Raw genomic sequence first — 22,865 nt, 5'->3', positions numbered from 1 at the left:
TCTGGGCATCTCAGGCTAATCATCATCTGAATAGGAGCCATCAGTTCAGCATACAGATCATAGACGGTGTGTACGCTGAAGGATAAATTGCCAAGTCAGGGCTGATAAAATCAAAGTACATTTGCGGGGTGACAGGTAAACTGACAACAAGTCCAGTCGCTTTCTATTTAGGCTCCTGAGACACCTAGACAGACATCTGATTTGTTAGTGGATGTTTCTTAATATAGTTTATATGTAAATTAGACAAAGGGGAGTTGGGGTTTTTTTTTTTATTGTGGCCATATGTGATGATCTGTGTCTATTCTTCTCAACATTTGTCAACAGATCCTAATGACTTGATCTAACCAAAGCCTGACAACGTTTATTCCTCTGTGCTGCAGGGCTCCATTGTTCCTTAAAAGCTACTTAAACTCTTAAATGTGACACATAATGGCATTTAGCTAACATTATAAAATGAAACAGACCCTAAAAGATGGGGTAGTTGCTGTTGCTAAAGATTGCAGTGCTGCCTTATTTGTCTTCATTGGTTAGCAGTAGAGTTGATAGCCACTCAAAAGCTGAGGGGATTTAGATTTGAAAAACAGTGAAAAATACATTACTGGTTTTGGTCCTTGCTTAGGACTTATTAGAAAATATTTGTTGTTTTTTGTGTAATCCTGTTCTGTACAGTTACCACATGTCACACCATATCTAAGTGGGATAATTCACAATCTTGTCCTGGGATTATCTCAATAATGGCATTGCAGTCAATTTCTGCCTGTGTAAAAGGCTAAATACTTTTATATAAAACTCTATCTTGATGTGCTAAGACATATTTCCAAATGCTTTTCATTGGGCTTCCTTTTTCAGGGCTGTCGTGTGGTAGACGTAGATCTATCTATCAGCATCCACCACCATCCGAGACACAGAATCACTCGAGCGTCTGTCTGCCCAGCGTCACTTTGTCTTCCCTTGCATTATAATGCTGTAATTCCACATAAATTGATCTGATCATTGATAATACCATACCCCTTCACCAAGGTTTGATGAATGTGTCTCCTTGCTGAGTGTACAGGCATGTGGAGTGTTGTGATGATGACCTGGCCGATGTCTAAGTGCGGGGGGAGATAAAACTCGACATAAATCAGCTCAACGGGGCGATAACAGCGTGCTCCCACAAATCAACGCAGGAATCTGAGGGTGTCCCTGTGCTTGAGAGGAATTCTGGGAAGTTTGCCAAATCTCGGACAGACACTGAAAGAGACAACCAAGAGTCAGCGGACTCATTCTTGTTTCTTTCTTGCTCTGTTTACATTCCTTTTCTTTTCGCTTCTGTCTGTATTTGCTTTATTAACTGCAGTTTTTCCAGTTAATAGATGATTTTAATTGCAGGCGATTATTTTGAATTTGACATCAGCAGTAATGTTTGTTTTTTTTTAAACTGAGGAAAGGTGCTACAAGTTATTAGTAACATGGCTGAGTGTTTTAGAGAAAAAAAATTCTAATGAGCCCGAGTTGTTCCAAAATATAGAAAACTTTGAGCACTCCCTAAAAGACTGTGTGGACATTCAGGTTTAGAGGAATCAATTTTTAATTTTCCTGAGCTAGGATTAGTGCTGAGAAAAGGTGAATATGTCTTCATATGGGGACACTGGGTTTATTTTATAGCATAGTGCAATCCAGTTACCATTGCTGAACAAAGTATTAAACACTTTCTTCAGCAGAATAAAGTATGAGGTGCAGAAAAGCAAAGCTGTAATGTCCCCGTATGTAGAATCTCAGGAGGCTTTTCATCATCAGGGGTGCAAGAGACAAATCAGTCAGTTTAGTTACAATGGAGACTTTTGAAAACTATTTTCAGTGACCAAAGTTCTGCAGCTATAAATGTAAGACAAAACCGTATATAGAAAAAGAGCAAGATCGAGAAAAGCTGCCACTGAGATGTGGGATTGAACATTTTTCTGCAGTTAGTCAGCTTAGCTGCTCCGGGATAAACTGCAAGGAAGCAGCTAGTTTGCTCTCAGTGCTCAGGCCTAAAGTCATCAACTGGTGTGTAAGTACTTACATGCATCAGTAACTTCTACATCTGCTAAGGCGCGATTCACGCGGAACAATAAATACAGGTTTTGGAGGAAGATATGCTGCCATCAGCAGGATGCCTTTTCTCTGGGAAGGTTTGCTTATTTCAGCAAGACAGTGCCAAACTACATTCTCCATACTAAAAGAATTCAGTGATCTGATCTGTCTGCAATCCATAAAATTAAAATGATTTGCAGATTATTGCATTCTGCTTTTGGAAAGTTGTATTTGCAGAATTTACTTAGCTTTGTTTCCACTGTATCTTCTAGGTTAGTTCTTAATGAATTGCAATATAATGAAATTAAAAGACACACATGAAATTCAGGGGATATCTCATAAACCTAATAGATACAAGTAATCATAAACACGAGTGCAATATTTGTCAAGAAAAACGTATTTCTGGAGGGCTGACGTGGTTTAAATCAAACTTGGGCCGTATTTCTATCAAGCAAACAGCATCTGTTTTCAAGTACGCAGAGGCAGAGAGGATGGGAAGGGGGGGCCCTAAAGCACATAAATGGAAAGATGAAAAGGCTGCAGGGGTGGTGAGGGATGAACATTAAAAACATTAAGAAGAGAGAATTACAGTGGCAGCGAACAAGGTCTTCAAGGGAGTGCTGGGGGAGCTCAGCGAAAGAACAAAGGGAGAGCTTGAGGTATAGTGAAGCCTTCTGCGGATAGGACTCTAGATAAGTATCCGACACATGATCGTAAATCTCAAACCCCTTAGTCTGCAAGCTGAGGCCAGGGTCAGAGAGGAAAAGCGCAAAGAGAAAGAGGGGGGGGGGGTTGTAACACAGAAAAATAGATTGAAACAATAGCCATAAAAAACACTTTATTCTGAATCACTAAAACCAGATGTGATTCAGATACTTTAAGCACAGAGGTGGAACTGGACGTGGCAACATGGAAAACAGCAACAATGATAAGTTCGCGTTCATTTCAAATGAAAATTTACCTGCAGGCCGTCATTAAAACCTGCTGCCTGTCAACAGGCATTCCTCACATTCTGTCTGTGTAGACAGCTCCAGTGAGTCATTTGTGCATCTAAAAACACTAATCACACCTTCAGAAACAGGAATGATGAGTGAGGTCATCCATACTCCTGTGGTGCAAATATTTGTCACAGCCGAACTGTCCAACGGTTGCTAGATACAGATACAGAGGTGGAAAAAATGTTTCTTTTTCTCTCCCTCTTGATTTCTCATCAAGCGAGCAGACCTTCTCAATCATTACATCAATTTCTGCTGTATGCACTATTTATCATTGTGATCTATCAATGTATTGTCCATATAGTTTGTCATTACATACATCTGGCTTCATGCAGCATAACAAAAAAAAAATGTCCTTGGTCATGATGAAGTCATGATGTCCTTGCATAAATACTAAAATAAACTACACAAGCTATATTGCTGTCTCTTTGTGTCAACCCTTTGATAGACTGGTGGCCTGTCAGATGAGTGGTTAAGAAAAATACTTCGGTTTAGGAACTAAAACAACTTTTACTTTTACATTTGTCAAACTGGCGTGGCAAAACATGACATTGACATGTGGACTGGCAGGTATGTTACACAACACCCACAGAGAGCCCACGTGCACAGTCACATAACTGCAGAAAGTAATCTGGGTTATTTCATGATCGTATACTCTAATGGATGATGTGCACCTTCTGATTTCCCAATAAGTGAAGTCTGCCGAATCAAAAGCATATTTGAAACAGATGATCTGTTGAATAGCATGTGTCTCACAGTTTTTGCACGCCAGGAAGAAAGCCCTTAAGAATGGGTCACATGATAAGAGGGGTTATCGGAACTGTGTCGTCAGAGCCAGAGGCCACAGTCATCATCAGTTTTACAGCCTTCTTACTGACAGACAGATTACCCACGGCAATAGGGGGCTATACTCACGCCAGGCCATTCAGCACTTAAGCTAAAAATCCAAACCAGAAATCAGTGATTTGCAAACCTCATAAATTCTTATTTTATTCACAACAGAACAGAGGAAACGTATAAAACGTTTAAAATGAAACATTTTACTGTTTCATGAGAAATTCTGGTTTATTTTTAATCTAATGGCAGTAACACATCTCAAAAAAGTTGGGAGAAGGGAACAAAAAAAGTAAGTGGTGCTAGAAGAGAAAAAGCTGAAGGAACATATTAACAGTAATTAGGTTGACTGGCATTGGTTCAGTAACATTATCAGGTTCTCAGAAGTAAAGATGGGTAGAGGTTCACCAAAAAACTATCTACAATTAATCTACAACTTCACAATAATGTCCCTCAACATGAAACTGTGAAGACTTTAAATATCTCATTAAACATAATACATAATAGAAAGTACATAATAATATCAAAAGACTGTCAAGGCTGAAAGTCAGTTTTGAATCCCTGTGATCTTTAGGCTCTCAGGTGACACTGCATTAAAAACAGGGATGTATTTCCAGAAATCACTGTCTGTGAACACGGTTCACCACAAGGTGTCATTCATGAATTTAAGTTTAAGCTAAATTTAAGCAAAGAAGAAGCCATATGTGCACATAACCTAGAAACGCACATCTTCTCTTTGTCAAAGTTTTAAAATAGACTGAGGAAAAGTGTAAAAACAGTGTTATAGTCAGACAAATCAAAATTTGAAATTCTTATTGGAAAAATATGGATGCTGCATCCTCCAGACTAAAGAGGGGAAGGACCATTAGGTTTGTTATCAATGTCTGTTCAAAAGCTCCCATCTCAGATTTTACAGGGATGCACTAGTACCTATGGAATTAGCAGCTTGCAGGTGTCTGCATCTTTTAGAGCAACATACCTTCCCATCCAGATCATGTCTTTTTCAGAGAAGGCCTTGCATATTTCAGCAAGACAATGCTGAACCGCATCCTGCATCTATTAAAACAGCATGGCTTCATAGCAGAAGAGTCCAAGTGCTGAATTGGAGTCCAGATGTTTCACCAACTGAAAGCGTGTGAGGCATTATGAAATTTAAAAAAAAAAAAAAAAAGCAGCAGCTGGTCTCCTCGGGGTTAGGGTTTCTCTTCTAGGGTCAGGGAAATATGGCCCTGTCCCAATGCTTTCAAGAACTGCTGCAGCTATTAAATTCAAAAGGACTTGATTGTTTTCTTAAAATGGTACACTTTTTCATTTTCAACATTTTATATATTTTAAAATATGCCTTTATGAGATTTGCAAGTTATTGCATGTTTTTTCTGCTTCTCGTTTTGTTTTGTTTTGGCTTGGGGTTTTTTGGGGTTTTTTTTGACATATTACACAGCATCCCAACTATTTCAGAACTGTGTTTGTAGATGCGTAGACCAAGGTGTTTCTTATACATATCACATTTTAAAAAAAACATATAGAACAATTTAATATCATAATTCAGACTAACTGAATTTAGAATAACTTGAATAAAATTATAATTGCTCTTATTTTTCTCAGGTCATCAGCCTGTTCTTCTGTTTCATACGTGGTTATTTACATGCATGTAAATGTAAACATTTTAGTTACACTGTAAAGAAAACTTACAAGAAATCCTTACAAAAATTTATAAACACTTTTATTTAAAAACAGTGCCCTTCCTTTATTGGGGTAATTTTTTGGAATGTTTTGTTCTGGCTCACTGTAAATCAAATTGTGATGCTAAAAAATGAATCGGGCCATTTGGTATCTTTGTTGAACACCTGTTTTTGCTTCCTGTCAACTTCCTGCTTTCAACAAAACTAAACCGAAAACACACTGACTGGTTCATTCAGCAGCCTAATTAGGACATACATACCTCCTCAAACATATCCTTCAGAGAAGGATAATTAGTAGGGTCAGGAATTTCCTCCTGTTAAATTAGGCTGAAGATGTATGTGCATGTGTTTGACTGTCTTCATCACACACCGCCAGTGACGCATGCTTTCAGGGACCTTTAATACCTGCAGACACTGTGGTAACCATGTGTCCTAAGGCTGTGCTCAGAGAAGTTGTGAAATATGGTTGTTAATATGTTGGTAACAATGATTCTGTCTGCGCTCCTGATGCTGCGGGGTCTTGGAGGGTCTGATGTACACGTCTTTGGGAAATCGGTCCGCAGCGGTAAAACCTTGCTCAGCGGCAATGACGGCACATATTCTGTGAGGAAACAGCCACACCAAGAGGTAAGAAATAATTAGACCCATAACATGTTAGTAAATGAGTAAAACATGTTTTGTGAACTGATTTAATATTTCAGAAATTGGTTAAAGTGTGAAAACCTCAAACAATCTTCAATTTCTTGAGCTTAAAAATGTAACCATATGGTAATTTTAGCTGATGTACAAGATTGCTAAATGAATAGCTGAGCAGATAAAAAAGGCAATTCTTGGGCTCTCCAAAATTAGCTTTTGCAGGCATTGTTTCACTTTTCTGCAGAAAAGTATGGGGTATGAGCATAACCTATGGTGCCAACTAATGATTGCTTTTGCTGTGAACAGAAAAAAAAATTTTTAATGAATGTGGGAAAAAAATGCCCTTGACCCAGAGGTGAACCAGCAAATGTTTGGCTTGCAAAACAACTGAAACAGTGTTTTGCAAGCCAATATAATGTGCATTATATTTCATCTGATCTCTTGTTTCTAGACTAAAAATGAAATCCACAGGAGCTTAGATCTCGAGAGCTTCAATATACACGTGGCTCCCACCACCAGCAAATTCAGCCTCCCGACCATCATCAGGTTCTATCCGCCCACTGTCAAACCCCTCCACTTGCATGCCAACATGCCGTTGCGCTTTGGGAGACAGAGTCATCCCAGTGATGAAAGGACACCAAACTCTTCTCCCAACCTGCCCCAGAGGTTTGGAAGATCCTGGGAGGCGATTCAAGTGTGTGCGGAGTGCCCGAGCATCAGACGAGCACTGAACCAAGTGCTGTCTCAAAGATTTGAGAGGAATAGTCCCTACTGGAAGCTTCTGAGGACTGTGGCCAGTGAACAGTTATTAAACACTGGCTTGCACTGGTAGGTAAATGATGTCCTTAATGGTTTATCTATCTTCAACCTCGGGTGCACTCCTGAGAAGGGATGGGTGTCCCATTGTGCATTTGCAAACAGTGTGCTTTGTTCCTACAGGGCTGAAAATTTTGATTCAACAACTACCTCAGATGAAGAAACAGAGCTGGAAGAAAAAAAGAGTAAATAGTGATTTTTGTCTATAGGGCTCTGTAGTATGTAAATATCAACATTTATTGATTTTATTGTATAGACAAGTGCTTGAAGTGAAACATTTGAGGAAAATCTTGTATGTCTCTTTAAAGAAAGTTACACATATTGTGATGGAAAGCAATTTGAATAAATTTTCATATTTCATACTGAGTCATAGAAATTTTTCTCTTACATCTGTCTTGACTTTGCACAGTTGACCTAGCAACAGTCATGAGCAATGTTTAAACTTCAGCCCTGCAATCACAAACTGTTCCGTCCTGATCCAAAGGAGTGTCAGTGGGCTGTGCCATTGGGAATAAAACTGATTTACACAAACATAAATACCCTGTGATGGTGGTCCATTCCTCCAGCTAATGCTGTGATTATCTCAGACATTGTTTAATTTTTTTTCATCAGTTTTGCTTTTCAGTACTTCTTTGGAGAAATCATTTTATTGTTGAAATTTTTTTTTAACCTCGCAATTATCTATGTTAGCACCTGGCATCCACTGAAACCCTGCCGATACAGGAGCACCTTTACGGCATGTGACCCTGCAGTTCAGCGATTAACCACAAGGGGGGGACAAAAACACAATCAAAGTGACCACTGTGATTTTTCTGCTCAGCCTCTAGTTTGAAAATTAATTCACTGTTTTCATAATAATTCCAGTAAATATATATTTAATAAAGAAAATATGCTTCCTTATCTTCCTATAGTGATGTGTAAATAAACTCCTCGTGTCCTGGATACCACCAACTATATCTGTACATACTCTGTCAGTAGTGGGGGTACATCAGGGTAATATGTATTGTTTCGACGGCCAAAGAGGTTAGAATACTGGTGATTGGTGCAATATCATGAGATAGTTTTAAAAAAATCCTTCTGACATTTTGTATTCAGTGTTTCGTATATCAGTGGCTAGGTTGGTGTGGAGGTTAGCGCTGTCACCTCACTACAAGAGTTCAAACCTTCTCATGGGCTTTGTTGGGTTTTCCTCTGGATTCAGTGTATGTGTAGGGTTAACTGCTTTCTAAGCTGGTTGTAGATGCAGACGTGAGATAGAAAATGCTTTGAGAAAGAGTAAATATACATAACTTGCAATAGCATTAAATAAAGTATGGCTATCCCGTAGCCAGTTTTACACCCTTTGCATTACAGCCTTAGCTGGATAACACAACAAATAAAAAATCTGCTGGCTGGCCTGGACAGTGTGGTTTTTAACAGGTGAAGATGAGAGATGAGGAGCTGTGCTTATAAATCCATTATGGTTGCATAATGGTGACACATGCATTTTAACCTGCAAATAAACCTTCAAACTGCAAGTGGGGATCACTGTAAAAATAGATTTCATAGAGGTGTTTATCAAAAGGAAAATGTATACTTTGTAAGTCTATCTCTAACACTTTAAAGAGTTATCTTACAAAACAGAAGGCTTATAGGGAAGGAAGTCCACATTAAAGCAAGGCAGTTATGGGGTTTTTTATCTTTATTCAATTAATGTAATTTAAGTCTGAGCAGACAATTGCATTGCATTGTATTACTGTTAGTATTACAGAATAAAGCAGGGAAGTTAACACACAAAACATTAAGCACACAGAAAACTCACACACTCCCACTGTTTCCTTAGTACTGTGCATCCTGTACTACGGGCGCTATTGCTTTGTTGGATGAAACTCTTTATGTCATCCACCTGTTAAAAATACATTCACACCTTTCTTGATTCACTGGAATGATTCTGAAAATGGTGACACAGATTTTGTTACTCCAGACTGAGGAAAAATGTGACCACCTTGGCTGTGTGTTGGTCTCCCTCTGGTGGCCAATCATTGTACTGAATGATCATGGATAAGTATCGCGGGTGTCAGGCGAGTTGAGCGCACATCTAAACAGAAAGAAAAAAATGGCATTTATTATATTTAATCTGCGACACAAGACCCAGTCCTGCTCAGGGCATCCACATATGTCAACATGGACGGCTCTTTGCAAAGGTCTCTGTATGGAAATGGATGTGAGGCAGTTTTTTTCTTCCTAAGGAAAGACCTCATTGTGGGCTGGGTGTGGCTTTGCAGAGTCCTAAAAGCAAGGTAGCTCTCATTGATTTCACAACCACGCACGTGCATGAGCACACACATTTTACCTCCCCCGACACTGCAGTCATAACTCCACCATACCTCGCCTACCTTTAGAAGCAGTGGGAGTGTCCTATTAAACTACTGCATACTCAACCACCCCCATTATAAATTTGAGATCTTACTGTTCTGAGCTTCAAACTATCCGGCACAACGCTGAAGCTGAAGCTAAACACTGAATTTCTGTGCAGAGGTATTTCAGCCACAGTCCACTATCTGAAAGTTTCCCCTTTTGTTTGTTAACTGTTTATTTGTTTGTTTTTTATGTGTTTTTTGAGGATAACTGATGGCATAAATCTTCTCTCACTTTGACTTTTTAGCAAAAGCGAGTCAATCTTCCTGCTCTATAATAAACTATTTCAGATTTTTTTTCTTTTAAACTTTTTTCTTTTTTTCTTTTTTTTAACATCTTTTTGTTCCCAGAACATCTTGATCCACATTTCATAACTTCTGCATTAACAGCCCGGAAGTTGGTGAGTGATTTTTTTGACTCTGGGCTACTGTTACGTGTAAATTTTTGTGTAGTATATTTCCACTCATTTCATATGTTACTCGTTTGGGTGTGACTCACTCCAGGTTGCACACTTTGCTTGTGTCTCCTCCCAGCCAATGGTGATGGGGGATGTCAAGAAAGGAAAGAAAGTGTTTGTGCAGAAATGCTCCCAGTGCCACACGGTAGGAAAGGGGGAGCGCCACAAGTGGGGCCCAACCTGTGGGGACTATTTGGAAGGCAGACAGGGCAAGCACCTGGCTACTCCTATACACAGGCCAACATTGATAAAGGTACCATTGCTGTGCAGAACTCATCTTGGTTAGACTGACAGATTGATCTCCATGCATCTCAGCTTTGTGAAGCTTTGTGTCTGAGTCTTTTTTATGTGAAAAGATGCAAATCAGATTGGTGGAAAATCAAAGCGGAGTGAATAAGCCAGTACTAGTTTCTTCTGTGAAAAAGTCAATCATAATCAATCTATCCTCTAAGAACTATTTCTTCATCTTTCAGCTGCTCCCTTCAGGGGTCGCTACAGTGAATCATCTGCCTCCATCTCACTCTATCCCTCAGCATCATTTTCTTTTATGCCATCCCCCTGCATGTCCTCACTACATCCACAAATCTCCTCTACAATCTTCCTCGTTTTCATATTCAACATCCTGACAGAACAAACCTTCATAATCTTACAAATTTCATAGAGCTTTGAATGTGAATTGTAATCTGCATTTTAACTCTCCTGTACTGGAATTTATGGGAGTTTTCCCTTGCAGTGCTCAGTAGTGTGTATATTTCTGCTATAATATTAAGAAAGGATATGTTTCCCATACCTGATGGCCAGAGCAGCAGGCCTGAACAGGTAGCACAGTAGCCAGCATTCTTCTCCGATTCACAGCTCTGCTCTGAGATGAGGCGATTCAATTTAAACGCACATATTACATACTTAAGAAGGCAGAATTGTGGAGACATGATTTTTTTTAATCTCAAAGAATTAATTTAATTATTGTGTTTTCTTTTTTAGATATTGTATGGGATGAAGACACTTTGAATGTTTAACTAGAAAATCCCAAAAAGTACATTCCAGGCACCAAGATGATCTTCAGTGGCATCAGAAAGAAAAAAGAGAGAAAGGATATTATAGCCTACTTAAAGGAAGCCACCTCCGAATAGCACACACAATGCAGAACGCACAGCCAGAGACGGGCACAATACACTGCACATCTATGGATAAAACTAAGTGTTCTCTTGATGTATATGTTTATCATCACACAAGTCAGCCATCTTTGAAAAACTTTGAAGTCAGGGCTTCTGTGAGAGCTTTTTTTTTAATTTTTGTTGTTTTACAGCTACTAATGAGGCACATAAACTACTGCTGATCGATGCTTGTGTGGAACATTGTTAGAACTTTGTTTTCTGTTATATAACGTTCACTGTTCATAAGTCTTTTCTGTTTAGATGTATCAATTTGGGCAGGCTTTGTGTAAGAGGTTTTTAATCATCTTTTCAAACCACTGGGTGTTACAGACTTCGATTGTTACAGGGCTGCACTTTACTTTCACTGAATTCATGGCTGTTTTTGTTTCTGTTCTTTGTTTTTTTATGGATAGGATGGTCAACAAATAGATTGCTGTTGTATTAACAAAAAAAAGATAAGAGAATAAGGAAAAATGTAAAGTGCTTAGATTTATTTAACAGGCCTCATTCTTTATACTGACGTAGCATGCCATTTTGCATTTGCCAAACACCATTGACTTTGACCTTGTAGTGTTTAGTTAATGTTATATTAAAGTCTTGCATAAAAACACAGCTGGTGTGGTTTTTTAAGGTTGCCATTTATTTTCTTGAAGCACTTCTTTGTTTTTAATATGTTTGGCTTCACCACACAGCACTAGGATTCTAGCAGACAAAAATTTAGATCAAGAGACTAATAATATATTCATAGAGCATATATTTTTGAAGGACAAATTACTTTGCAAATCAGAACACGGTGTGCATTTGATGTGAAATTTAAACCTACCAGAAGCTATCCTGAATCCTCTGGGTTTAAGGTTACATTTGGATAAAAGTGAGCAGAGAGAGCAAATGAGCTAAGTTTCTCCAGCAGGTGTCTATCCTCCAGCAGTCCTCTGCTGGCTCCTCCATCACACACTGCTCATTATCTCTGCACATCCTGATTACTATCAGTGATTTTGCCCTTTTCTCCTTTCTCCTCCCAAACCACCTGGATCAGACAACCACCCCCACAGGCAATGGATGATCAGGATCTATTCCTAAGGAAATTTACATACTTCACTGGGTGCAGCAAAACATTTGAGATTTTCTATCAGTCAGTTGTGGTGAGTACAGTGTACCTTACTGGGGGAACAGCATCGGAGGTGATGACACGGCTGGCTCTGTGTTTAGGGTAATTTCCAATAAACCAAGTTCAAAAAAGGAGTCTATGGCTTACGCGTGTTCCTGGTTTCCAAAAGAAATGCTTCAAGTTGCATTATGATTTGAAGACTGTTTATTTATTACAAACTGAAGATGTAACAATGAACTTCTTCCTAAATAAGCATGAAAGTTCCAAAAAAAAAAAGCAGTTATCCAGAAGTACCTGTGCACACGGTCAGAAAAACCGTGAGACTCCTAACCTCTCTGTCTACGCTCCTCCCCTTCCCCCTCACACTGGGTTTCATGGTGCTATTGCACTTACATACTTAAAGTGACAGGCACCCCTTTCTAGGTTCCAATCCCAAACAGTGACATATCATTACTTTATATAAGCACAACATAAATTTTCATATTTATTAATCCTGAAAAGATGACTTATGTAACGAATCTATGAATTATAAAACAAACATGAACTCAATCGTAAATAAGAATATAAAGCAGACATCTGGCGCCTACACTGTGATCGACTGCCAATTGGACACTTTTGAAGCTGTGGCGGTGAGGAGATCGTTGAAGTATCTGCTATCCATTATGGAAAATCTTGGCCACCCTCTCCACCACTTACTAGACAGGCACCGAGCACCTGCTCTAACAGATTGAGAGGCTGGTTAAGTGTCTTGCACCAGGCCCTATTTGTCTATCTGTCTATTTCCCTTTGTAATCTTTGAGCTTGCTTTCACATCTGGTAGAGTGGATGGCTGCCAGTCAGTGACAGAGAAAAAGAGTGTTTATTGATCCATTTGATTATTTTTTTTAAAGAAATTATATATCAATTTACATATTTGAGTTTTAATTTGTATCATTTTTGCTACACCTGACATTTTTGCAATTTACAGCTTAGAAATATTTAGTGTATTTTGGTTTTGGGGGTGAAAAAAGTTACACTTCAGATCTAGAAGAAAAAAACTCATGTATAAAGTATGACACACTTCTGTTTACAATGTTAACGTCTAGGCTACTGACCTGTCTAATGCTACTATAGCTATCCTTACTTGTTATCAAGAGGATTTCTGGGTGGCTCCATTGTATAGAAGTAAGAAGTAAGAAGCCTTCAGCACTTCAGACACAAAGGAACCAGCGATGCAGAAGATTGAGATTCCCAACAATAGGAGACCACCCCGGACCAGACCAATTTTTTTGTTTTGTTTTGTCAGATGATGAAACTGGCTAAAAAAGGGGGGAAAAAATAGATAAATAAAGCAAGTGAACAATTGGGGAGTTGTGTAATCATAAAGACAATCAAGAAGAAGTTTTCCTGGTTGAAGTTCAATAAAAAAAAATTGAAAATAAATCATTCTGATGTGAATTAGTTGCTGACACCTAATGATATACAAACAGAATTGTTTTTCAGAGTCTTATGGCTCAGAGTGAAGCGGTTTGCATCAGTTTATTTATTATTATGATTTACGTTAAAAAAAAATCTATTGCTTCAGTTGTTTCCCCTGCCTTTAAAATCTATTTGAGTCTGAGGTCCTAGTCATTGCCATTATTTACTGTTTAAAGTGATCTGCAGAGGAAGTACCTCCTGAAACTCGTGCAACGAAAAGGGGCATGAGGGCTTTAATTCATACTGTTACATTTACAGTAAAGATATGTAAATATCCTGCGTTAAAACACAACTTAATGCTAAAATGTGCTGATTCAGAACTCCCATTGTCTTGTTTCTGGTGTGACTGACAGATGTAACTCATGCAGGCTTTTCTTTTTGCATGGATTGTTCATACACTGAAGAGAATTTACTGTGCAGTCATCGATTCATTTCCTCCCTCTGTTGAAACTGCAGTTGGAGCTGGAAAGTAGAGTACAACCAATGACTGTACAAAACATTGAGTACAACCCTTAAATTCAATCTGAAAGACAACCATCATATCTTTGTGCTTTGCTTTAATCCACTGTGATGGTGTACAGAGGCAAAAAAAAAGAAAAAAAAAGTAATTGTTCACAAACTTTGCGTGACAGCTGATATATAGTTATGTCGTCAGTATAAAATATTCATATAAAAACATCCAAATAAAATTTTTTATTAACACATAACATATTTTTTGCAGTGTCTGAAGCAGCATTGCGTCTTATTTTTCATCTTTATGTACAAAATAGTGCGATTTAATCGGAAAACCAAAGGGTTAATTGGTAAAAGGTAAAGATAAAATCCACGTTACAAACAATTATCACCAACAGGCTCGATCAATCAGCTGTTAGTGAAACTTTATTTTATTTTATCCAACGGACAAAGTTATCCAGCAGAGGGCGCCATTACTCCAATAAAGAGCTCACCACTGAGGACGCAGAACGTGCCAGGCCAGTGCAGGCACGCGCAAACTTAAATTGCGTTATGCGGCCAGCTGTCCTGAACTCGATCCAGATGACACAACAGTAAATGGTCCCGCGATCCACGCCCGCTGGGAGCTGAGCAGCACACCGCCGTGTCTGCTCCACTCAGTGGCGTCTCTCTCTGATGGGCTCTGAGGAGCGCCAAGAGAAAAAACAAACGGTCCTCTGAGCTGCAATTGTGTTGTTATTGACCGGCGGTGAAGAAGCGGGTCGATAAGTGGATCGGATTTATTAGCTCTCCAGATTGGCTACACAAATGTCAGAGGAGCCACAGTACTCGGGACTGCACAGCGCGCATCTCATTTAGACGAAAGGAGCGCCAGACGGCGTGTCTACAACAAGTGCAGCGCAATTTCGAGCTGAAGGTAAAGAGATCGCGCAAATGAAATCCACGGGATGACATTTATTAGTGGTTTAGGGCTGTTGTGTCGTTTCGACAGCATGTACTGTTTAATCAATAGGCTGCGAGAAGAAGAAGTGAGCGCCAGTGACGATATGATATGGAGTGACACGTGAGCCTTTATCAGCATCTTTATGCAAAGCCATCCTCTTTCTCTCTCTCTCTCCCTCCTGTTATTGACCTGCATTGACCGCATGCAGTGTGAGCGTGTTAAAATGGTTTGTGTGAATGAATCTTACTATTGTTGACGAGCAGTGGCCTCCCCTCTGTCTAATTCTGGCACAGAGGGTGGGTAGGTGGTGGTGATGGTGGTAGTGGTGGTGCATGGCTGGAATTACAGCGGTGTTTAAATCTGCTGCAGTGTGGAGCTGCAACAAGTTTATGATGCTATAAGGAGAGAGAGAGAGAGGCTTTAGTGGACTGAAGTGATGAAATAGTGACACCCTCAAGAGGGAATAAGGAAAAGTGACAGGTGCCAACTACTGCAGTAAGCTCAGGGAACAGAAATAGAGTATACTGTGTGTATAACCGGCTGCCCTGTGTGCGTTTTAGGAAAAGTAACCCAGCAGCATGGACCTGGAGAATATTGCCGTTACCTTTTTCATCCTTCTGTGTCCTGCGTGGGCCTCATCTCATCACTCCTATATGGACAGCATCCTCTCAGCCCGCTCAGGTAAGTCCAGCTTTGCGTGTGTGTGCATGTTCCACTCTATCTGATGCGCACTGCTCTCTTTTCTCCTCTCAGCCTTCAGGTTCCTGGCTGAGCCGATGAGGTTTGACCCCTGTTGTCTCATGTCACCTCCTCCACCACCACTCTTCCCTCCTCCGCCTCAGCTTTGGAAGAGGGGCAGCCCTGTATGTCTTCACAAACACACCTGTTTCTATAATACAGCCTCCCCTACCTGACCGATGTAGGCCACTGACTTAAAAAGGACTTTCTCTCTGATTGTGTGTTTACTGATCGAATGAAGGACAGCAACAGCCTGTTGGAGCCGAGTGTTTTTGGAGGGGAGGTGCAGATAAAACCAAAGCCTGTGATACCAGGATGTCCGCCTGGACCTCCGGGACCTCCGGGCCCGCCTGGCCCAGAGGTAAGGCTTTACTTCAAAATAAATAAATAAATAAGCTGCTGCACAAAATCATTCTCTAAAAGCAATTCAGCCCGATTTAGCCACAGAGCATCCATCTGACAGCAAAACCATTCTAAGACAGCAGATGGGTATATTGTTAAACAAGCGCAAACATTTTTAGTATTGATTTTTCTACAAATGTACCATGCTCATTATGGGATATGTGAGATTTATATAAATCTGGTGACATTTTTCAGGGTCATAGTGGATTGCCCGGCATAAGAGGACCAAAGGGAGAGAAGGTGTGTGTGTGTTTTGTGGGTTTTGTTTGAGGGGTGGGGGTGAGTGAATTATGTCTCTAATGCAGTTTTCTGTAAAAGCATTTGTGTTTGTGTGTGTCCTTGTGCTCTTCTCTGCTCTAACGAGCACCCCATCTCCTGCCCCTCCATTTGTCCTCCTCCAGGGAGAAATTGGACGTCCAGGGTTAAAGGTGAGCTGCTCATCCTCTCCTGCACATCTTGTGCTCCTCAACTCTCTCCGGTCCATCTCGTCATCTTGTCCTTGGTGTAATGGGATCAGGATTTTCCCCACTGTCTGCCTCTATTCTTCCCCCTGGATGCATCCTGGAGCTCTGTGATGTGATTTGTCTATCGATGTGCTCAGAATATCCTCTGCAGCTGCTAAATGGGTCCCGCTGCATTAGTCCCAGAAGATGCTCGGCCTGCAGCAAACTTTGATCCCTAGTTGTCCCTTCACCTTGCTGTTCCTTTTTTCTCCTCTGCTCCGGCTTCCTCTCTCCATATTTCTTTTTCCTTGGCCTTGCTCCAGTAGCTCTCATACCAAACTCTAGTCCTGCTGATCCAGCCTCTCCAGCATTCTACTTCTGCACTTTAATCTCTCTAAGTGCCTTTGCTCTTCATGATAAATCACTCCACACACACACACAGCAGGTCCGTAGTGTCTCTACGGGCTGCGGTTTTAATGAAAGGCAGTTAAATGAAAGCACATTGCTTAGCATGGCAGCAGCTCTGCAATGCTTGTCTGGGTGTCACGGAGATGTTCGGCTGTTGTCTATCATGTTTGGCTCTTTTGCCCAGAACTGGCAATGGAGTGGGATCAATTAGGCTTTCATTCCCGTCCAGTAATTAGCAGAGCTTCTAGAGCTGAGTCTGAGTTGGAGGTTGGACTCTAAATGCCAAAAACAAATTTTGAGTTTGCAGCAAAATTCTTCGTACAGTTTTAGAGTAGACGAGCAGCTTTTTGTGTTCACATCACTTTTACTGAAGCGGGCAGAGAAACTGTTACTGGTATTGATGCTTTTGTAGGGTCGTACTGGAGCTCCAGGCCTGCCAGGCAAACAAGGACTTCCAGGATGGCCTGGCCCACAGGGGCCCAAGGTAAGTGTCATGACTCTCCCTCCAGGCACAGACACATTTTTGGGTACATTTTGTTTTTTACTCCTGACACCTGAAATGCATCTAGTTGTATTTTTTCTAAGGGTGAGAAAGGGGACCCCGGACTCATGGGATTACCAGGACTGAGGGGACCACCTGGAATAAAGGTTAGTGGCATGTTTACAGGACTACCTGTTTGATTCTTATTAAGCCTTCTCTCTCTGATGTACTCTTATGTCTCTTACTCTCTGTCTTTTCAGGGTTTACGTGGTTACAAAGGCGAGAAGGCAAGTTCTGTGTCACATCCTCTAAACTAACTGCTCTGCCTAAAAAAGTGTCATATCCACATTTTCTTTTTCTCCCCTCATCCCAATTCTTTTTTTTATAAGGGAGCTCGAGGCGATCCTGGACCAGTAGGCCTAAAAGGCGATAAGGTTTGATACACTTCTCTTTTTTTTTAAATTTAAAATTAAAATGATTTCAGACCTTTTTCTTAGTTTGGCTGTTTCAGAGCCTGAATAAATTACTGTTAAGTATTTCATAGGTACATGTTATGATAAAGTCAGTGTTCTCACAACAAGCTCCCATTCTGTCTCTGAACAGGGTTCAATTGGTTTGCCTGGGATGCTTGGACAGAAGGTAAGAGTAATTAAAGACTTAAGAAGATTAAAGATTTGCTTTTTATCCAGTTATTCCTCAATTTTGCTTCTCAAAGGGGGAGAAAGGACCAAAGGGAGAGCCAGGAACATCAGGGAAGAGAGGACCAACTGGGCGTCCGGGGAAGAGAGGCAAACAGGTGAAAAAAATAAATGTCCTTAAAACAGTTTTGGAAAATATAGCCAGTGAAGTGGGGTCTTTTACCTCACACACACACTCACTGATGCTGTTCCCATTGATTAGCACTTTTTTTTTTTTTTTTGCATAATTGATTTGTAATCTACTTTCTGGTATTTTATAATTTGCAAAGGGTATGAAGGGCCAGACTGGGGCCACTGGATTGATGGGCCCTCCCGGACCTCCAGGTCCTACTGGCCACCCTGGGCCACCTGGTCCTCCTGCATCGGGTATAGTAACTCGCAGACATGACACAATCAGAAGCAGTTAGCCACAGTTTACTACACAGTATCCCACTGGCTGCTTGTGTGTTATCCAAGTTTATTTTTGTAAACTGTGTTTCTTATAGGTCTCTATCTAGTAGGGGAAAAGGGGGAGAAGGGTCTTCCTGGTCCACCGGGTCACTGTAACTGTGAAGGTGCTCTCAGACCAAATAATGCTCCTTTTGGAAGTTACACACAGCGGCGGGGTGGAAATAAAGTCACAGCGGTACAACCACATCCTGTCACAATACTGTTATTGAGTATTTAAATCGGCATGCTTTCACTGATCTGTGTGTGTGTGTGTGTGTGTGTGTGTGTGTGTGTGTGTGTGTGTGTGTGTGTGTGTGTGTGTGTGTGTGTGTGTGTGTGTGTGTGTGTGTGCGCACGCATGTGTTTCATATTCACCACAAGATATTTGTGGTAAACAGTGAGGAGGAGATGGGCCATCTACAACAAGAGAATGCAATAGCATTCAGGAAGGATCAGAGGATGCTTTATTTTAAAGACAAAGATGGATGGAAGCCCATACAGGTAATTTCAAAGCATTTGCAGCACTGAGCAGCAGCAAGTCAACTGTATGACTATATGTACTGATGAAGACAACGGTATGAGGCTGAAAGCGCTAGATGAAAGTAGGGTGGGGGGGGTTTGTAGATGGTACACAAAAGCTGTCCAGAAAATAAACTGCAACTTTAGCCTCAATGCTTTGATATCATACACGCAAACCACTAGACTCAGAGGAAGTTGGAGCTTGTTCTTGCAATTTTTCTAGCCCTTCCAGCCATACCAGTCTACTGAGAAAGTCCCAGACAGAGTTGGCGTGTGTGGAGATGGAAAGGTGCAAGCCCAGCACGGAGAGGAGTGTGATGATGGAAACCAGATTGTCACCGATTCTTGCCTCAGTGAGTTCCGTGTTTGTTTTGTTAACTTGCACACCTGCGGAAATAGCCTGTAGAGGTTGAAAACTCATATAATGCAAGATGTCCCACTTTGCTTATGTTTCTTTATCTCTGACAAATATCCAGCTTATGTGGATTTAGACGAAGCTGCTTTTCATTAGTCTAAATTAAAAAAAAAAAAAAAAAGTATCCAACTGTAAAGTAGATTGGTTTTGCTGCTGATGAGGTACCCTGCAGAGCATAACTTCAGTACACCACAGAGTCTGATCCCACATGGCATAGGATGAAAGCTAGTAAGCACTGTGAGACCTTTCCTTGATCTTTCATTAATCTCAACCCCCCCCCTTTTTTCTGCTGCCATCCTCTCCCTACTCTCTGCTTCTGTTCAATTAAATTAGCAAGAAAATGCTGTATTGGCATCACTGAAGCAGACTGCAGTGCCAAAGAAATTAGTAATGTCTTCTCTCTCCCTACCCTCCTCTGCCTCCTGCTGCCTCTCACCTCCTTTCCCTTGTGACAGACTGTAAGTGGGCCTACTGTGGAGATGGCTACAGGCACGAAGGAATAGAGGAGTGCGATGGAAAAGACTTTGGTTACCAGACCTGCAAGTCTTATCTCCCTGGGTATGTTCACAGACAGCTCTCAGAACACAAATGTAGTGTCCATTCATTTAGACTTGCTCCAGAGACCAGATAACTCAAGATGAATCCATTAAAGTGTCAAAAACTGCATTTCTAAAACTGGGACTCTGTGATGATGGACTATTTGGAGCCATTTTCACATGGCCATTTGAGAAACTGAAGTTTTTGGCACACATTCACATTGATTTCAGTTTTCAATCTCAGATTTTGTACTGTGTTAGCAACTAGTGAGCTAGTTACTGCATCATCTTTTGTCTTCTTGCAGTGTAGTAATCAGTGTTAGGGTGACATAGTGAAATTTAAACATGTTTTGTGAGCAGCACAGTTTGAAACAGTCCGCTGGCCGGGCCTTTTTACGTGGAGTTTGCATGTTCTCTGCAGTTACGCTGGGCCCTCCCACAGTCCAGAGACATGCATGGATTAGGTTAACTGGCAATTCTAAATTGGCCCTGGGTGTGAATGTGATTGCGAACGGTTGCCTGCCTCTCTCTGTTAGCCCTGCAATAGACTGTCCAAGTTGTACACAGCTGGTATATGCGCAAACTCGTGATGTAACACAGTATATCTAATTTCTATATCATAGCAAAAGCACAGTTTGGGGTTTTCAGTGCCGTACTTTATTTAGGCCAGGATTTCTGTGAGTCCCGACTTTAAAAAAATATAAAACATAAAATGTTATTAGTGAGCCATAAAGATGCTCACATGCAGATCTTTTGTTTTTTAACATGTTTTTTAACTCCTTTTTATGAACTATGATGGCATCATAATTTGTCATATAGTTAAGAACCTTCAGCGGCCTAAAATGCATATGTGTGACAAGTTCAGTTGCTCAGCTCCTGGGTCCTCTACAGTGAAGAAAGTTCAACATACCCAGGTTTTCTGATGTGGATTCACTAAATGCAGCGCTGCTGTAAAAAAGACAAAAGATTAATTTTGCAACAATTCTTCAATCTGGGGATTTAGTGCACAAATTGGTAAAATAAACATTTTGATTACAGTTAGTTATTTTATCACTGAGTGTATGATCTGTGCTGCTGTTTACTTGTAAGGTGACGGCTGCAGATTAAAGCTCTGAAACTCTGAAATTCTTGATGTGTGCCCTGAGTTCTAGTAGCTGCAATTCCAGAGTAAAAGAGACTTAGGGGCAGAATAGAACTGAGTATAACAATATCTTATAAATCACTACATTAATACACAAAAATTCCAGTGACAGTGTGAGGCACAGTTTGTGCTGTTTAAGGGTTTGAGAGTAAAGATTAAATGGAAAAACAGATTTCAGACAAATTTAATATGAGGTTTAGGTATATTTAAAATAAAATTGTTGTGAAATTGTTTACTGTCAACAGAAAAGAAAAATCAATAAATAAAGTTGCACATAAAAATCTATATTTATTACTGATGCTCATCAGGGAAACAAAAACACTTAAGATGTAAGTGAAAACCCTTAGGTCCTCTTATTCTCCTCGCAGGATAGGCGGTGATTTCATACCGTCTGATCTAATCTAGAATTCCAGATTAGGTTACTATGGTGATTTACCCCAGTAAGACGTGAACCACCTAAACAAAACACAGGGTTAACCCTGAAGTTAAGGATAAGCCAAAATCCTGCTTTGTAAAACAGGCCTCTGTTGGTATAGGAGGAGTTTGCAGACAAAGATACAAACAAATACAGAGAGAGCGTTTTTGTAAGTATAGTAAGTGTTACTGTATGAATATAAGAGCTCATCTAATGGTGGGTCTGCTTTGAGAAATAAGTCAGTATGCTTATCTTCCAAAACTAGTCCTCTCATGAAAACTGTAAGACAATGCAGCACATCAATTGCACGTATTACAAACCAGTTTTTGTGTGTCCTGCAGGTCCTTTGGGCATCTCAAATGCACCGACTCATGCCTCATTGATTCTACTGGCTGCAAGTACTTCACCTGAATTCAGAGGTTTGAAAACAGCCTCAGTGGATCTTTGCAAATCCTCATGATGATCATTGTGATCAAAGGGATTGTACTTCAGATTTCAACTGAAGTCTCACCACTTTAAAAAAAATAAATAAATAAAAAACCGACAGACTGAGAAAGAGTAGTTAAGGGAAGCTCTTGTGCCTGTTCTGAGCCACGAAAGGTCACGGGAGATCTCTAACTGACCTCAGAAAACAGCTCTTTGCTAGTGTCACTTCATCGGCTGCAGCACTGTTACGGACACTGGAACTGTTGGGAAACGTTTTAATGATTTCATGTTTGTATCATACGAAATAGTTGTGTATGACTTGCTGACTGTTAATGCAGAAATAAGCTGTGTTATAAAGCACTTTTTAATATGAAAAAGATATAGAGATATATGTACTGTAGTATACAAATCAGGGGTGTGTAAGTGTGTTTATTCCTGTGCAATATAGTACAAAAAAATGCAGTATATTGATGAAGTGCAATGCTGTCATTTTGCATGTAAATGTGTTTTTTTTAGTGCACGACAGACCGCTTTAACCAGTGCTGTAAATATCCAAGCCAAAGTGAGGCCTTTTAGAAATGAATGTCCAAATAACTCAGATGGAAGAGATGGGGGGGGGAATTAATGTCATCCAAAAAAGGATAATCTTTGATTATTGCAGCAGCATGTGGGGGATACATCAAATCATTCATTAAATTGTAATTGTCTGATAATCTGCCTGCATGACTGTACGTTTCATGAAGCACTGTACACTAATAAAGATTCATTCAGATGTTGCCAAAGGAAAGTTGTGAGGGGGACTGTCTGTGGGTGGGGCTGCCGAAAA

General features: G+C 40.3%; 1 protein-coding gene and 2 pseudogenes across 1 annotated transcript; all 3 read left to right on the top strand.

Annotated features, from left to right (window-relative positions):
* The first annotated feature begins 6,028 nt into the window (after nucleotides 1–6,028).
* Nucleotides 6,029–7,211, top strand: npvf (neuropeptide VF precursor). Its single transcript, XM_065469684.1, has 3 exons — nucleotides 6,029–6,193; nucleotides 6,654–7,030; nucleotides 7,142–7,211. The coding sequence occupies exons 1-3, from the start codon at nucleotides 6,029–6,031 to the stop codon at nucleotides 7,209–7,211; spliced, it is 612 nt and encodes a 203-aa protein (XP_065325756.1).
* A 2,746-nt stretch (nucleotides 7,212–9,957) lies between these two features.
* Nucleotides 9,958–11,002, top strand: LOC135932283 (cytochrome c-a-like; annotated as a pseudogene).
* Nucleotides 11,003–14,558: 3,556 nt separating this feature from the next.
* LOC135932274 (acetylcholinesterase collagenic tail peptide-like) lies at nucleotides 14,559–22,805 on the top strand (annotated as a pseudogene).
* Nucleotides 22,806–22,865: the final 60 nt, after the last annotated feature.

This window comes from Pelmatolapia mariae, linkage group LG22 (assembly GCF_036321145.2).
Source record: "Pelmatolapia mariae isolate MD_Pm_ZW linkage group LG22, Pm_UMD_F_2, whole genome shotgun sequence".
NCBI classification, from domain to species: Eukaryota; Metazoa; Chordata; class Actinopteri; order Cichliformes; family Cichlidae; genus Pelmatolapia; species Pelmatolapia mariae.
The sequence above is the reverse complement of the archived record's forward strand: the minus strand, read 5'-3'. Positions and strand labels throughout refer to the sequence as shown.

Coding starts and splice junctions, on each gene's coding strand:
- npvf (XM_065469684.1), top strand. CDS start 6,029: ATGGTTGTTAATATGTTGGTAACAATGATTCTGTCTGCGCTCCTGATG. Junction 6,194..6,653: donor GGAAACAGCCACACCAAGAG/GTAAGAAATAAT, acceptor TCTTGTTTCTAG/ACTAAAAATGAAATCCACAG. Junction 7,031..7,141: donor TTAAACACTGGCTTGCACTG/GTAGGTAAATGA, acceptor TTGTTCCTACAG/GGCTGAAAATTTTGATTCAA.